Source organism: Malaclemys terrapin, chromosome 1, assembly GCF_027887155.1.
Source record: "Malaclemys terrapin pileata isolate rMalTer1 chromosome 1, rMalTer1.hap1, whole genome shotgun sequence".
NCBI classification, from domain to species: domain Eukaryota; kingdom Metazoa; phylum Chordata; order Testudines; family Emydidae; genus Malaclemys; species Malaclemys terrapin.
The window spans coordinates 109,267,401-109,284,158 of record NC_071505.1 but is presented as its reverse complement, the minus strand read 5'-3'; the positions used below and the strand labels follow the sequence as shown (position 1 = coordinate 109,284,158).

Here is a 16,758-nt window from a genome sequence, read left to right as displayed (position 1 = left end):
AAGGTGTCCTTTTTTAAATAAAAGACATAAGTTCTTAAGGCAGGGACTGTCTTATGTGTTTGTGTAGCATCTGACATAGTGGCAGCCCAATCTTTTCTGGGACCATTGGGCAGTGAGAGGCTGGAACTAACATAAAGTAGAGTCCTTCAAGCATTTATTCTACACAGATCCTGCTTTAGGCGCATGCATGCAAGCCCAAACTCTTTTAGTCGGCAGTGTCCACTGAGGCTGCATGTGCTCCCTGTGCACCCTCGCGCCCCCTAAAGAGAGGGTATAAAAGGCAGAGCAGTACCAACCGCCACTCTGTTTCTTCTTGCCACACGTGGCAGCGAGTCAGCAGGGTGAACAAAATTCATGATTTGGCTGGCCCTCCGTATACTGTGATTCATAAGGGCAGAGTTACTCAGGCTATGTCCACAATTTTTACCAGAAGTAGTTTGACTTTATTTTAAACCAATTTAATGGCTTACAGTATTTTTACCTAAGCTTCATAATTCTCCTGCAGAAACTAAGTTCCACACACTGGACGGTCTCAGGACTACGATCTTTTAACTTTCCAGAACAAAGCATTTTTTAAAATCTGCTAGACTTCTTGTACCTTTTGGTAATAAGTATAAGGGGCAGGCTGTATCCTCTGACTTTCTAAATGGGATGCAGACTGCATGAAAATTCACTAGTTGAGTAAACTACCTGTTCTTCTTCGAGTGCTTGCTCATATCCATTCCATTAGGTGTGTGCGCGCCGCGTGCACGATCGTCGGAAGATTTTCTACCCTAGCAACACCGGCGGGTCGACTGTGGAGCCCCCTAGAGTGGCGCCTTCATGGCGCTGAATATATACCCCAGCCGACCCAGCGCCCCCTCAGTTCCTTCTTACCGCCCCTGACGGTCGTTGGAACTGTGGAGCGCGGCATAGCTGTCCTCCACTCTCCCTAGCTTTGTTAGTTATTCGTAGTTGTAGTTATAGTTATAGTTCTAGTGTTTGTAGTTTAATAGTTAAATAGTTTTAAAGTTGTTAGTTTTGTTTTAATAGTCCAGGGGACTAAGGGGGTCGTCGCCCCCTTTCTCCCCCGGCCGCGGGCCCGGGCTCATGCCCAGAGCTCCCGGCTTCAAGCAGTGCGCCTCCTGCGCTAAACCTATGCCCACGAGCGACCCGCACGACTCCTGTCTGAAGTGCCTGGGAGAGTCCCACCAAACAGATAAGTGCAAGATCTGTAAGGCCTTCAGACCAAGGACCAAGAAAGAGCGGGACTTTCGGCTCCGGCAACTCCTGATGGAGGCGGCACTTAGTCCGAACGCTCCATCTACAAGTCAGGCCCCGGCACCTAGCACCTCGGTGCACAGTGCTCCGGCGGCACCGGCTATGACGACCACGCGAGTGGCGTCAGACAAGCCTCCCCGGCACCGGACCTCGTCGGCACCGCAAGCAGTGCCTCGGCGCCGGTCATTATCCCCGGGGCATAAAAAAGCCCATAAGACGGGGACATCCGTGCCGAAGATGCCGGCTCCCCCAGTGCCGGGGGTAGAGCCGCGTCCGCCGGTGGAGCACCGGAAACAGGTGCCTCCGGCACCGTCGACTCCGGCGCCGAGGCCGTTGAGTCCGGTGCAGATAGCGTCTCCACCGAGACCGGCGGTGATACAGTGCCTCCCGTCGACTCCAGAGACCTTCGCGGCGGCGAGAGACTTAATAGCTCTCACGGAGCCGGCACCGCCTCAACCACCGGCACCGACTGCACCGTTGACTCGCCCGGTCCAGTCGAGGGGGAAACCTGCCTTGATGCGCCCTCCATCGCAAGGGCTGGAACCTCGGCACCGATCCAGGTCCCGAAGCAGGTCCCCACGCCGCTCGCAGTCCCGGCACCGAATATCGCCTCGGCACCGGTCGTACTCGCGGCCAAGATCTTCTTCGCGGCACCGCTCTACGTCTCGGCACCGCTATGATCGTCGGCACCGATCAACGTCGAGACGTAGTTCTCGGCACCGCTACGGTCGACGTCGAGAGGCTGCTCCCGGCACCGGGCATACTCCAGGTCCTCGTCGAGGTCCAGATCCGACTCCCGGCACCGACGAGGTCATCGTCACCGGTCGCGGTCCCGGCACCGATCGCCGGCACCGCGTAGAGATAGATCATCTCTGGACCGGCACCGTGCGGCACCGCAGCCAATGGGAATCGTCTCGACGCTCTCGGCACCGCCGTGGCCATCGAGATCGGTGTCCCACTCCTCGGAGGACCTCTCGAGATCGGCATACCCCCCTCAGGGGCAAGCCGAGGAACAGGACTTGGGCCATTGGCAGGAGATGGCAGAGGACCACTCTCATGGACCATCTCACTGGTCGTTTTGGACCCCGTGGGCGTACCATCAGGCGCAAGGGGCTCCAATTGCTTCGACCTCTCGCTCCGGTCACTCCATCAGAGGGGCCCCGGAGTCCACCATTTCTCGGCCTCCGCCAGGGGGCATGGAGGCTTCTGGGTCCGCACCACCTGACGCCCTGGACCCAGGCACAGGTGAATGCTCCAGCCCAGGAACAGGGAGACCAGGACCAGCCCTTGGATCCTGTTCCACCGGAGGCATCTTCCTCTTCTTCTCCGGATGAGGCAGTGGCGGGCACATCGTGCACAGGCCCACCTCCAATAGATCTTCGGGCTCACCAGGATCTTCTGCGCAGGATGGCCCGTAATATGGACCTGCAGGCGGAGGAGATAGTGGAGGTGCACGACCCGATCGTGAATATCCTTGGAGCGGATGCCCCATCGAGGGTGGCGTTACCCCTGATCCGCACGATTCAAACGAATGCGGATACGATATGGCAGACTCCTGCCTCTATCCCACCCACAGCGAGAGGGGTGGAAAGGAAATACTTTGTCCCGTCTAAGGACTACGGGTACTTGTATAACCACCCCCAACCGTGTTCACTGGTGGTGGCATCAGTGAACGCACGAGAGCGCCACGGCCAGCAGGCTGCAGCGCCTAAATCAAAAGAGGCTAAGCGGCTCGATTTGTTTGGCCGTAAGGTTTACTCAGCCGGAGGGCTGCAACTTAGAGCGGCGAACCAACAGGCGCTACTGAGCCGTTACAATTTTAACTCCTGGAACTCTATGGGGAAGTTTAAGGAGTTGATTCCCCAAGAGTCCAGGGAGGAGTTTGGAGCCATGGTAGAGGAGGGTAAGAAGGTGGCTCGGACCTCCTTGCAGACCTCCTTGGACATAGCAGACTCAGCTGCGAGGACCCTGGCTTCGGGTATCGCTATGCGCAGGATCTCCTGGCTTCAGGTTTCGGGTTTGCCTCCGGAGCTGCAGCAAACCCTACAGGATCTGCCCTTTGAGGGACATGGATTGTTCTCGGACAAGACGGACTCTCGCCTGCAGAGCCTCAAGGACTCGAACAATCATGCGCTCCCTGGGGATGCATGTTGTGGGCCCTCAGCGCAGACCATTTAGGCCGCAGCCTCAGCGCTTCTACCCCCCCCGCCTCGTCAGAGACAGGACTCGACCCGGAGGCGAGGGCGAGGTGGTAGAAGAAGGTGGACCGGCCCTCAACCCGGCCAAAACCAAGGGCCACCTAGACCACCTTCAGGCCCCAGGCAGAACTTTTGAAGGTGCGGTCGAGGACGGCGCCCCAGTCATCCCCCAGGATCCAGCCCCCTCCTTCCGGGATCGCCTCTCCCACTTCCACCGTGCTTGGTCCCTTATAACTTCGGACCGCTGGGTCCTCCGCACGGTGGAGAAGGGATACGCTATCCAGTTTTCTTCTATCCTCCCCTCCCACCCCCCTTCCCCGTCCCTCTTCAGGGACCCTTCTCACGAGCAACTTCTTATACAGGAGGTTTCTACGCTCCTGGCCATGGGGGCCATAGAGGAGGTTCCGATAGAGTTAAGGGGCAGGGGATTTTATTCCCGTTACTTCCTGATCCCCAAGTCCAAAGGAGGTCTGCGGCCCATCTTGGACTTGCGCGGACTCAACAAATTCGTAGTAAAGTTGAAGTTCCGCATGATCTCTTTGAGGGCCATTATCCCTTCCCTCGATCCTGGAGACTGGTTCGCCGCCCTCGACATGAAAGACGCATACTTTCACATCTCAATTTACCCACCTCACAGACGCTTCCTGCGATTCGTGGTAAACACGGTGCACTACCAATTTGCAGTCCTTCCTTTCGGCCTATCCTCGGCCCCAAGAGTGTTCACGAAATGTATGGCTGTCGTGGCAGCGTACCTTCGTCGGCAGGAGATAGAGGTGTTCCCGTACCTAGACGACTGGCTGGTACGCGGTCGCACCAAAGAGCAAGTTCAAGCTCACGTCCACAGAATAGTGCACACATTCAACGAGTTGGGCATCCTACTCAACAAGGACAAATCCACTCTAGAACCTACCCAGAGAATAGATTTCATCGGCGCAGTTCTAGACTCCAGACGTGCACAAGCCATCCTGCCAGACAACCGCTTTGGCACCATCACGAGCCTCATTCAAGGGCTACAGGCCTTCCCAACTACCACGGTGAGGTCGTGCCTTACCCTGCTGGGTCACATGGCTTCCTGCACGTACGTAACCAGGCATGCCAGACTTCGGCTTCGCCCACTCCAGACCTGGGTGTCATCAATATACCGTCCACATCGGGACAGCCTGAACATGGTGGTCACGGTCCCGAACTCGGTCCTGACCTCCCTCACCTGGTGGCTAGATCACAATGTGGTCTGCGAAGGGATGCCATTTCACGCCCCACAACCCTCTCTGCATCTGGTCACAGACGCTTCATCTCTGGGTTGGGGCGCCCATCTCAACGAACACCATACCCAGGGCCTGTGGACTGCACCCCAGTTAGCCCTGCACATCAATGTTCGGGAGCTGATGGCGGTGCGCCTGGTGTGCCAGGCATTTCTCAATCAACTACGTGGCCGTTGTGTGTTAGTTCTCATCGACAACACCACGGCCATGTTTTACATCAACAAGCAAGGAGGAGCACGTTCGTCAGTTCTATGCCAAGAGGCCATTCGCCTGTGGGACTTCTGCATCGCCCACTCAATCCATCTCACGGCATCGTTCCTCCCTGGAGTCCAGAACACTCTAGCGGACCGACTCAGCAGGTCCTTCCAGACGCACGAGTGGTCTATCCGTCCGGACATCATACATTCCATCTTCCGGAGGTGGGGGTTTCCCCAGAGGAATCTCGAGACAACAGGAAGTGCCACGTGTTCTGCTCCCTACAAGGTCGAGCTCCGGGCTCCCTCTCGGATGCATTTCTCCTTCCCTGGAAAGACCACCTGTTTTATGCCTTCCCTCCGTTTCCTCTGGTCCACAAGGTACTGCTCAAATTGCGCAGAGACCAGGCACAGGTAATTCTGATCGCTCCAGCGTGGCCGAGACAACATTGGTACACCACACTGTTGGAACTCTCGGTTCAAACACCGATCCCGCTTCCATTATGTCCGGATCTCATTTCTCAGGACCACGGTCGGCTGCGTCACCCCGACCTGCAATCACTCCACCTCACAGCGTGGCTGCTCCATGGTTCACCCAGGCAGAGCGGCAATGCTCGCACTCTGTCCAACAGATTCTGCTGAGCAGTAGGAAGCCCTCAACACGGACTACGTACCTGGCCAAGTGGAAACGGTTCTCATGTTGGTGCGAACAACGAGCCACGCCCCCGTTGCAGGCACCTATTCCTCTCATATTGGAATATCTCCTCTCCCTAAAACAGCAAGGGTTGGCGATATCTTCAATTAGAGTTCACCTGGCTGCTATATCAGCCTTTCACCCAGGGGAATTCGCGTCCTCGGTATTCTCTAACCCGATGGTCGTTAGATTCCTCAAGGGCTTAGACCGGACGTACCCACAACAGCGTCAGCCCGTCCCGACGTGGGACCTTAATCTGGTTCTCTCCAGACTGACATGTCCTCCATTTGAACCACTAGCCACCTGTTCACTTTTGTATCTATCCTGGAAGACAGCCTTCCTCGTAGCCATTACCTCAGCAAGGCGCGTTTCTGAACTCAGGGCGCTTACATCCGAGCCCCCTTATACAGTTTTCCATAAGGATAAAGTGCAGCTTCGTCCACATCCTGCCTTTCTCCCTAAGGTGGTTTCTCCATTTCATATCAACCAGGACATATTTCTCCCGGTCTTTTATCCCAAACCACATGCCACTCGCCAGGATCAATGTTTGCATTCCCTGGACGTACGAAGGGCCCTGGCCTTCTATATTGACCGCACAAAGCACTTTAGAAAGACGACGCAACTCTTCGTTGCAGTGGCCGACCGAATGAAAGGCTCACCGGTCTCCTCACAACGCCTATCCTCCTGGATTACGTCTTGCATCCGGACTTGCTATGACCTGGCAGGCGTCTCAGCACCGCACCTCACCGCTCACTCCACGAGGGCCCAAGCCTCCTCGACTGCTTTCCTGGCACATGTTCCGATACAGGACATTTGTAGAGCGGCGGTTTGGTCATCAGTCCACACGTTTACAGCTCACTATGCACTAGTGCAGCAATCCAGAGACAATGCTGCATTCGGGTCAGCGGTTTTGCACACAGCAATGTCTCACTCCGACCCCACCACCTAAGTTGGGCTTGGGAGTCACCTAATGGAATGGATATGAGCAAGCACTCGAAGAAGAAAAGACGGTTACTCACCGTTGTAACTGTTGTTCTTCGAGATGTGTTGCTCATATCCATTCCAAACCCGCCCCCCGTCCCCACTGTCGGAGTAGCCGGCAAGAAGGAACTGAGGGGGCGCCGGGTCGGCTGGGGTATATATTCAGCGCCATGAAGGCGCCACTCTAGGGGGCTCCACAGCCGACCCGCCGGTGTTGCTAGGGTAGAAAATCTTCCGACGATCGTGCACGCGGCGCGCACACACCTAATGGAATGGATATGAGCAACACATCTCGAAGAACAACAGTTACAACGGTGAGTAACCGTCTTTTCCCTCACAAGTTAGGGTATGCTCTTCAAAGTTGACATCTATGCCTTGTTTCAGAGGGGGTCTTTATTTCTAAAATTGTAGAGCAGCTACTTGGAGTTCAGTTAATACATTTATCAATCACTACTCCACTGTGATAGCTTGTAGACCACATGTGCAGCTTGGCAGAGCAGTTCTACGGTCATTATTTAGATAGGATTCCAATCACCTACCTTGTAAAGAAAAGCGGTTATTTACCTTACAATTACTGAAGTTCTTCAAGATGCTTTCGTCCACACACATCTAGGACCCACCCTCCTTCACCACTGATAAGGAGCCCTTATGGAGATTTCTGTATTAGTGAAGGAATTGAGTGCTGTTTGTGGCAGCTTCCTCTTAACCTCTCACTGTGGGGGCACGAGGGTGCACAGGAGACACATGCAGCCCCAAAGGACACACTTCTGGCTAAAAGTTGTTAGGCTTGCACACGCATACAGTGGGATCTGTGTGAACAAAACTATCTCAAAGAGCTCCAATTTCTGTAAGGTAAGTAACTTCTGTTTGCCACATCCGCTACTCCTAACTTATTGCCAGTTGTGGCTCCTCCTAGGTATGTTCCTGATGTAATGGTACATTGTGTTCACTTCAATAGAAACTGTTTGCCATTGAATTACAGTGCGCCTGTTGGGGAGATGATGGAGATTTTACTGGCTCCTTGTTAATAACACTTGGGAACTCTGTGGTGCCTGTGAATAGAATTGACTGGAGATTCAATGTATGGTCCCATGAACACTGAAGTGATGAGACTTTTAAACTTCTTGATAGTTGTGAAACTCTCTACTGGTGGGAGCTCACTCAAGTGAGTGTTGCCCACTGTTCCATCTAATCTTGTTTGTAACTTTGCATCTCTTTGCTCATACAGCAGGCTGAGCCCAGATAGCGGGAGGACTCGGACCAAGCTGACGGTGGAGGAGCTGAAAGCATTTGTCCAACAGCTATTCAGCCTTCCATGTGTCATTAGCCAGGCCCGACAAGTAAAGGTAGGTTTTGCATCCATTGTTTGGTGTATTGGGTTTTGTGACACCTGGTGAAGTTTCCCAGTATAGAGTGCAGGGTAATTTTGCCTCTCCTGTAGTTTTGCCCTTTCTGATTTTTCTTTGCTGTCCCTTTCCCCCCCCACTTCTGTCCCAGAAGTATACTATTCTCCAGGCTTCTTCTTTCTTAGCTGATAAGGTTTTCTGACTTCCATCAATCTGCTTTGGTGCCATTGAGCAGAGTATGGGCATTGTTACTGTGCTTTGGCTGACTGGGTGACAAAGGTCATGAAAAATGGTCTTAACTCAGACAGTAAAAACTTTTTTTTTCATTCTGCATTTTTTCCCATCTCCTGTTTTATCACATGGAATGTGATATCATCCCATTTAATCCCAAGGGGATGGGAAGTTGTCTGGCACTTTTATATGTATGCATCACCTGGTATGGGGTACAAGTAGAGTTACAGTACTTGCCTGTACTGTTTTCAGTTCTAGGCACCACATTACCAGGAAAACTCTGACTAAGTGGAAGAGGTTGAGAAAGAGAAAAATGTAAAGGGCTAGAGAGCATTGATTTGAGAAAATGTTGAAACTGCCAAGTGTGCCGAGCTTTGTTAAGAGAGAGAACAAAAATCTACAAATCTACCAATATTTGAAGGGTGTAAACCCCAAGAAAAGGAGGGGAACTATTTAGAATGGTTTGAGGGGACCTAGCTAAGAGTAGAGAGAAGATATTAAAGGGAAACTTAAATTGAATTTCAGGGAAAACTTACTCCGAGAAGGCTGTGGAATAGTCTCTCAACAGAAATGATGGAAATCTCATCATCTGGGATGATTTAAAACTAGATTTAGATTTAAAACAGTAAAGTGCATTAACAGTTCTTCAGTGGCACGGTAATGGACTGAATGGAATTTTTCATCGTTTAATTTCTAATTTAAGACAAGTAGATATTTGCCATGACACTCCTGGGCCTGAGGAGTAGACTCAAAAGTGCTGACTCAGACTTGGGATTCTTCTTCAAGTGCTTTCACATGTCCATTCCAGTATAGGGTGCACAGCTGCTGAAAATTTTTTCCCTCAGTGGCATCTGTCGGGTCAACTCTGATATGCTCTGGAGTCACATGCTCAGAGCACCTGTATGAAGTCCCCTGCCGACCCGCGCCCTCTCAGTTCCTTCTTACCGCCCATGATGATCGCTGGAACTACTGTTCTTGCTTTACAAGTACTTTTCTCAGTGGACTTTTCTGTCTATTATTGTATATAGTTAAGTTTCTGTTAGTAATTAGTTAGCATTTCTCCATTTTATTCTCCACCCCAGGGCATGCGTCGGTCACTGGGCTTCAAGACTTGTGCCTCTTGTAACAAGGCTATGCCTTTGAGCAACCCCTCGTTTCAGTCGCCTTTAGTGACTGGGAGAAGCTCACGTGCGGGAGTGCTGTAAGATCTGTAAGGACTTTAAGCCCTCCACCAAAAAAGATTGAGACGTTAGGCTGAAGTCCATCTTAATGGAGGCAGCGCCAAGACCTCCTTTGGTGCTGAGACATTGAGACTCTGCACCAAGTACCTCGACATCAGTGAGCTCATGGCTTCAATCTTTGGGCCTGCCTCATGAGGTCCAACAGACTCTGCAGGACCTTCCCTTTGAGGGCACTTCACTGTCAGTTTGGAGTCTTTGCAACATGGCCTAAATGACTCCAGGGCTAACTTGAAGTTCCTAGGTCTTTATACCCAGGCACCCATGAAGAAGCATTATAAACCTCATCCAGCCTCTCGAATCTTTCTGCCAGCTGTCTGACTGGACTCTCACAGGAAGAGGAGCAGGGACTTTAGATGAAGGCCTCCCCAATCTTTGTCTGAGTCTATGCTCCTCCTCCCCCTGACACTCTGGGGGTTCCAAGCAGGCCTTTTGATGGGACGCTCAGGGATGACGTACCAGCACAGAACTTGGATCCAAGCTCCCCTTTATTTGTGGACCGTTTATCCCATTTCTGTTGGGCTTGGACCCGTATCAAGACAGACCTCTGGATGCTAAGCAAGATAGAAATGGAATATACCCTTCAGTTCAGTTCTTCCCTGTCCCTATTCAGGCACTATTCTCATGAGCAACTTCTAGCCCAAGAGGTGCAGTGGCTCCTTAGGGTGGGAGTCGTGGAAGACGTTCCTCTGGAATTAAGGGGCTCCAAGGGTCTGCAACCGCTATTTCCTAATCCCAAGAGCCAACGGTGATCTCAGATTAATTCTGGACCTTCAAAAGCTCAGCAGATACATGAATAAGCTAAAGTTGCGCATGGTCTCCTTGGCTTCCATCATCCCCCTCCCTGGATCAGGGGACTGGTATGCCACTCTTGATTTGAAGGACGCTTACTTCCCACATTTCGATTTTTTTTTTTTTTTTTTTTTTTTTCCGGGACACAAAGTTCCTCAAGTTTGTCATGAATCATGTGCACTACCAATTCGCAGTTTTCCAATTTGGCCTGTTGGTGGCCCTGCAAGTGTTTACCAAGTGCGTTGGACCAGGGTCCAGGTGGAGTCCAATATAAAGTTAATCCATTCAACATTCCAGGACTTAGGTCTGCTGATAAATATGCAGAAATATACCCTCTTCCCCGGCTCAGAGGATAGAGTTTATCAGGGCTATCCTCGATTCTGTTTAAGACAGAGGCTTCCTCCAAGAAGGGCAGTTCCAGGTAATAGTAATGCTTATAGAGAGCCTCAGAGTTCACCCCATCATAACAGCAAGCAGTTGCTTGACGCATGTGGGCTACATGTCCTCATGCACCTATGTGGTGCAGCATGAAAGACTTTGACTCTGACCTCTCCAAGCGTGGCTGGTGTTTGTATACTCACCAAGCAGACACTATTTGGACACAGTCATCGCAGCTCCCCTGTCAGTGATAGTCTCCCTCAGCTGGTGGCTAGACCTACTGACTGTGCACTTGGGAGTCCCATTCTCAAGATCCCAACCATCTATATCTGTCATTACAGATGCTTCAGTGATGGGCTGGGGTGCTGACTTGGGTTCCCTCAGAACTCCGGGCTTCTGGTCTCTGGAAGAGCGCGGTCTACACATCGTCAGGGAGCTCAGGCAGTTCTCTTGGCTTGCCAGATGTTCCAGCAAGAAAGTGTCAGTTCTCACAGACAACACGATGGTGGTGTTTTATAGCAGTATCCGTAGGGCCATCTCATGCATTGGTATATTGGGCGCTGCCATCCCTACACCCTCCCAGTTCCTTCTTGCCACCCGTGGTGGTTAGTCAGAGTGCCTTTCCTTGCATAGCAAGGACTAGCGGTTTCATTTCTTCTAACTTCGAGCCTTAGGGTCTTGTAAATAGTTTGTTTATAGTAGTGTTAAGTAATTAATTGTAGTTAGAAGTTAGTTCCAGCAGGGACTTCGCCCCAGGTGGGGCATGCCTTAAGTCTCTGAGGTTTAATCCCTGCATGGATTATAACAGGCCTATGCCTGTAAGTGACCCCCACAGCAGCTGCCTCAAGTGCCTGGGGGAATCACATGTGAAGGACCAGGACAGCCATCTTAACGCCAGTCCAGCGAATAGAGTTCATTGGGGCAGTTCTCGACTCCGCCAGAGCCTTTCTTCCAGAAGCATGTTTTCAGGCTGTGTTGGACGTGATTTCCCATGTAAAGAATCATCCACTCACCACGGCTCACACCTGCCTGCTGTTGTTGGGCCACATGGCCGTGTGTACTTACGTGGTCAGTCATGCTTGGCTCCATCTTCGGTCCCTACAATCATGGCTGGCATCGGTCTAAAGCCCCAACAGGCATGACCTAGACCAGGTAGTGAGAATGCCGGATCACATTAGGTTGTCCCTTGATTGGTGGTTGAACCCCAGGTCGGTGTTGGAAGGAGTTCTCTGTGTCCCCGTTGTTGACCCTGGTCTCCAATGCTTTGGACCAGGGCTGGGGAGCCCACCTGAGTGAGATAAGCACTCAGGGCCGCTGGTTGTGGGATGATCTGGCCCTCCATATCAACATCCGGGAGCTCAGAGCAGTTTGCCTGGCCTGCCTGGCTTTCTTGCCCCACCTGAAGGGCAAGGTGGTGCAGATCCTGATGGACAATACCACCACAGCGTATTACATCAACAGGCTGGGTGAAGTGAGGTCATCGGTCCTTTGACAAGAAGCGCTCTGCCTTTGGGATATTGTGTGTGACATGCCATTCATCTGGTAGTCGCGCGCCTGCCTGGAACCAGGAACGTTTTAGCAGATCACCTCAGCAGGACCTTCTCGTCTCAGCACAAGTGATTGCTCCATCCAGAGGTGGTCAGCAATAATCTTCCAGAGGTGGGGAACTCCCGAGGTGGAGCTGTTTGCATCCAGGCAGAACAGGAAATGCCACGTGTTCTGTTCAGTCTGAGGGATGGACAGGGGCACCCTATCAGATGCTTTTCTCAATCTGTGGTCGGGGGCACTGATGTATGCCTTTGCGCAAGTGCCGTTGATTCACAAGGTCCTTGTGAAGATCAAGCAGGACAGGGCAAAGATTATCCTAATAACATCCGTATGGCCTTGCCAGCACGAGTTCGGCACATTGTCAAACTTTTCGGTAGCCACTGCAGCAACCCCTCTGGCCGGATTTAGTGTCCTAGAATTTACAGCAGCCTTTTGCACCTGAACCTGGCGGTGCTGTACTTGATGGCTTGGCTGCTGCATGTCTAAGTGCGGATGAACGAGCCTGCTCGGCCCATGTTCAGCAGGTCTTGCTGGGTAGCAGGAAAGCCTCCACCAGAGCGACTTACCTGGCCAAATGGAAAAGGTTTACATGCTGGGCTTCGGAGCGGCATGTACAAGCCAAGCAGGCCCCACTGCAGGAGATCCCAGATTATCTGCTGCACCTCAAACTCCCAAGGCTTGTTCCTGTTGTCAATCAAGGTCCACCTGGCCACTATCTCTGCTTTCCCATCCTTTGTTCCAAGGGAGGTTGATTTTTCACTCACGACATGACGGCCTGGTTTTTGAAAGGACTGGAGCATCTCTACCACATGTCTGGGATCCCATTCCTCCCTGGGACATGAATCTTGTGCTATCGAGACTCATGGGAGGGACCCCCCTTTGAGCCTTTGGCTTTCTGCTCTCTCCTGCTTCTCTCATGGAAAGTTGCATTCCTGGTTGTGATAATGTCGGCCCGCAGGGTGTCTGAAATCAGGGTGCTCACTTCAGAACCACCCTATACGGTCCTCTACAAGGATAAGGTCCAGTTACAACCACACCCAGCATTGTGGCCCAAGGTAGTTTCATACTGGCCAGGACATATACTTACCCTTCTTCTTTCCGAAACCTCATACATCAGATGAGTGCAGGCTACACACCTGGGACATCAGGAGGGTGCTGGCTTTCTACATAGATAGAATGAAGCCGTTCCATAAGTCTATGCAGCTGTTAGTTGCGGTGGCAGGCAGAACGAAAGGTCGCCCAGTGTCTGCTCAGAGGATTTCGTCCTGGATTAAGGCCTGCATTCACCAGTGTGATGAGCTGCGAAAGGTGCCTCTGCCGGTAATCGTGATGGCGCACTCGAATAGGGCACAAGCGTCGTCAGCGTCTTTCCTGGCACAGGCACCAATCCAAGAGATCTGTAGAACTGCTACCTGGCCGTCTATCCACACGTTTGACTCTCATTATGCACTTACCTAGCAAGCTCGGGATGACGCTGGCTGTGGCAGAGCAGTGCTGCAAGACTGAACTCTGAGCCCACCTTTATGGACACTGCTTGTGGCCATCTAGAATGGAATCAACATGAGCAAGCACATGAAGAAAAAACGATTGCCTACCTTTTTGTAATGGTTGTTCTTTGAGATGTGTTGCTCATGTCCATTCCATTATCTGCCTTCCTGCCCCTCTGTCGGAATTGTGAGCAAGGGACAGCGGCGCCTGATATACCAACGCATGAGTATGGCACTCATGGGCGCCACAGCTGGCCCTACAGATACTGCTAAGGTAAAAAAAATTTGATGACCGTGCACAAGGGCATGTGCACACCTAGAAAGGAATGGACATGAGCAACACCTCTCGAAGAACAAGAGTTACAAAAAGGTAGTAACCATTTTTCCCCACTTTACCAGGTAATCTGCATTGTTTTAAATGTAGTTTTGCCTGACAGACACACTAGAAACTGTACCTCAAATGAACAGTGTGCTAATATGTGTCCTGCTTATTTGCAAGTGCATCTGAAAATACTAAGGCCTTGTCTACATACACAAATTGTACCACTTTAAAAAGGGTAATTTTTAAATGTTTGAAATTTTGAAAAGGGTAAGCAAGATGATCTGGATAATTATAGGCATGTCCGTCTGACACTGATCCAGGGCAAGATAATGAAGCAGCTAATATGGGACTCTACATTACTCTCCTTTAATTCTTTTATTAATAATTAGTGCCAATCAACATGGGTTTATAGAAAATAGATACTTTCAGACTAACTTGATACTTTTTTTGATAAGATTACAAGTTTGATAAAAAATAAGTGTTGCTGTAATAGGTTTATATTTCTGTAAGACATTGGACTTGGTATCACATGATGTTTTGATTTAAAAAAAAAAAAAAAAAAAAAAAAAAAAAAGGCAGCAACCCCAGAACTATATGAAATTAACACACATGAAATTAAAAGATAGCTAACTGATAAATCTCAAAAAGTAATTGTAAAGGGGAATCACTGACTGGGTGTTTTTAGTGAGGTCCCTCAGGAATCTGTTCTTGGCCCTAGGCTAATTAACATTTTTATTAATTATCTGGAAGAAAACATAAAATCATTATGGATAAAGTTTACAGATGACCCAAAATTGGGGGAGTGGTAAATAATGATGATTACAGGTCACTGATAGAGCAATCTGGATGGCTTGGTAGATAGGACAGAAGCTCACTGTGTTTTTTAATATGGTTAAATGTAAACGTGTACATTTAACCATAAAGAATGTAGGCCATATGTACAGGAGTAGGGACTCTATCCTGGGAAGCAGTGACTCTGATTTTGACCGGGAGCTCCCAGTATGAGGTGGGCAAAAGGGCTAATGTGATCCTGAGATGCAAAAATTGGGGAATCTTGAGTAGGAGTAAAGGGACTATTTTATCTCTCTATCTGGCACTGGTGCGACCACTGCTGGAATAGTGTGTCCAGTTCTGGTATTGACAATTGAAGAAAAATTGAAAAAAGGGAGCAGGTTCAAAGGATAGACACAAAAATGACTAAAGGATTAGAAAACATGCCTTATAGTGATTAGACTCAAGGTGCTCAATCTGTTATAGCTTAACAAAGAGAACGTTAAGAATTCCTGTGGAATGGAAGTCTGGCATTAGTTGAGTGCTCTGAGCATTCTTTATCTGAATGTATCAAGAAACGCGGTCCAGATTTCTTTGAATTCATATAATCATTTTCTATGTTGATAAGCTATTTCTTTTGCAGCTAATTCAGACAGGTTCAAATACCACTCCTCTATTCTGGGCAGAAGTCTACTCCTCTATTTTTGTAAAATCATTCGCTTGGTAATAATTGTGGCCCTCGAGTCAATGTCTGTGTGGTGGAGTTAAACCCGGCATAGTAGGTACAATTACCTAGGATATAATTTTCAGCTGAGGCTAGGTTGCTGAAGCAGAGCCCTATTTTCACTCTTGTGTCCCCCTCTTTCTGTAGCTGCCTGATTGTTGGACAGTGTCACAACACATGCGTCAGAGTTCCTTTTTCTTTATTAAAGCACTAACAAATATCCGAGGACAAGGGCCACATCTTGCACAACCTCTGTGGCACCCAGTATATTTGGAATAGAATCAGTCATAGCCTGAAATCCACAGAAGCATTTTTAATAAGCCGTAACATGCTCGGCCATTGGGGTTCTTTTAATGGCTTGATAACTTCCCTTCCAATGCTTTCACAAAACTCCAAACCAATGCAGTTCCTCTTCATTAGTAAAGCATGCATTGTGGATGTTGGCCTGGGAGTTTATGAAGCTGTTCCCGGTAGCTCTGGGGCCTATGGCAGTCTTAGGACATCCAGACCAAATTGATACATTAGTAAGGGTTTTGCTGTAAGTACTGCCACTCCGCTGAAGTTGGCAAATGATATAGTTGTTTTAGTGTTAGAAAAGAGAGACCGCCCTCATCTGTGAGGAATTGGGAAATCCATATAATTCCCTTGCTCAGCTAGTTCTTCCAAATTATATTTTTCCCCCCCGAATTTGCAAGACTGGGTTACCCCAGATATATGCTGTTGTATGACGGTGAGGATGAAACTGGTACTTCTTAGTTAGGATAGCCCAGACTCTTCTCATGGTTGCAACTGTAGGCACCTTGTTTTTCTCCATCAGATAAAAAGAGGAACCCAGCAGACCTGCAAGGGGAATTGGATGCATCAGTACCCACCCATGTGGGTATAAGAGTGTCTGCATTTTGGAATCAGTTTACACCAGTAACACGATAAAAGCATAGTAATAATTTGGGGTGTCTGGGAACCCAATCCCCCCATCCCCTTAGCTATAGGGAGTTGGAATTTAAGTGTTAGTAGTGGGCCTTGACCAGGATCCCGCAGAAAGGCTCTAATAATGTTGTTGTTAACGTCTCTAAAATAAGATGGAGGGGTATATACAAGTGGGCCACTTAGAATACAGGGGAGCCTTGGCAGAATATTATTTTTTTATTGTATTTACCCTTCTTCAGAGGCTCAGGGAAAGAGGATGCCACCAATTTGTATAATTAGTTACTTGAGAGAGTACAGGATTTAAATTTACCTTTACTAGTTCTTAATATTTCTTGGTACTTTTATATCTAGGTATTTGATTGCATCTGTGACAGTTCCATTGGAAAAAAGCCTTGCCAGATGACA

At 49.8% G+C, this 16,758-nt stretch overlaps 1 protein-coding gene across 2 annotated transcripts in view; it reads left to right on the top strand.

Moving 5' to 3' along the window:
* KDM5A (lysine demethylase 5A) overlaps positions 1-16,758 on the top strand; it is an 85,856-nt gene that overhangs the window by 44,455 nt on the left and 24,643 nt on the right. For both annotated transcript variants that reach the window (XM_054034991.1, XM_054034982.1), the window contains one exon: positions 7,818-7,935. In XM_054034991.1, the coding sequence (XP_053890966.1) occupies positions 7,818-7,935 (118 nt within the window). The remainder of the gene's footprint in view (positions 1-7,817; positions 7,936-16,758) is intronic.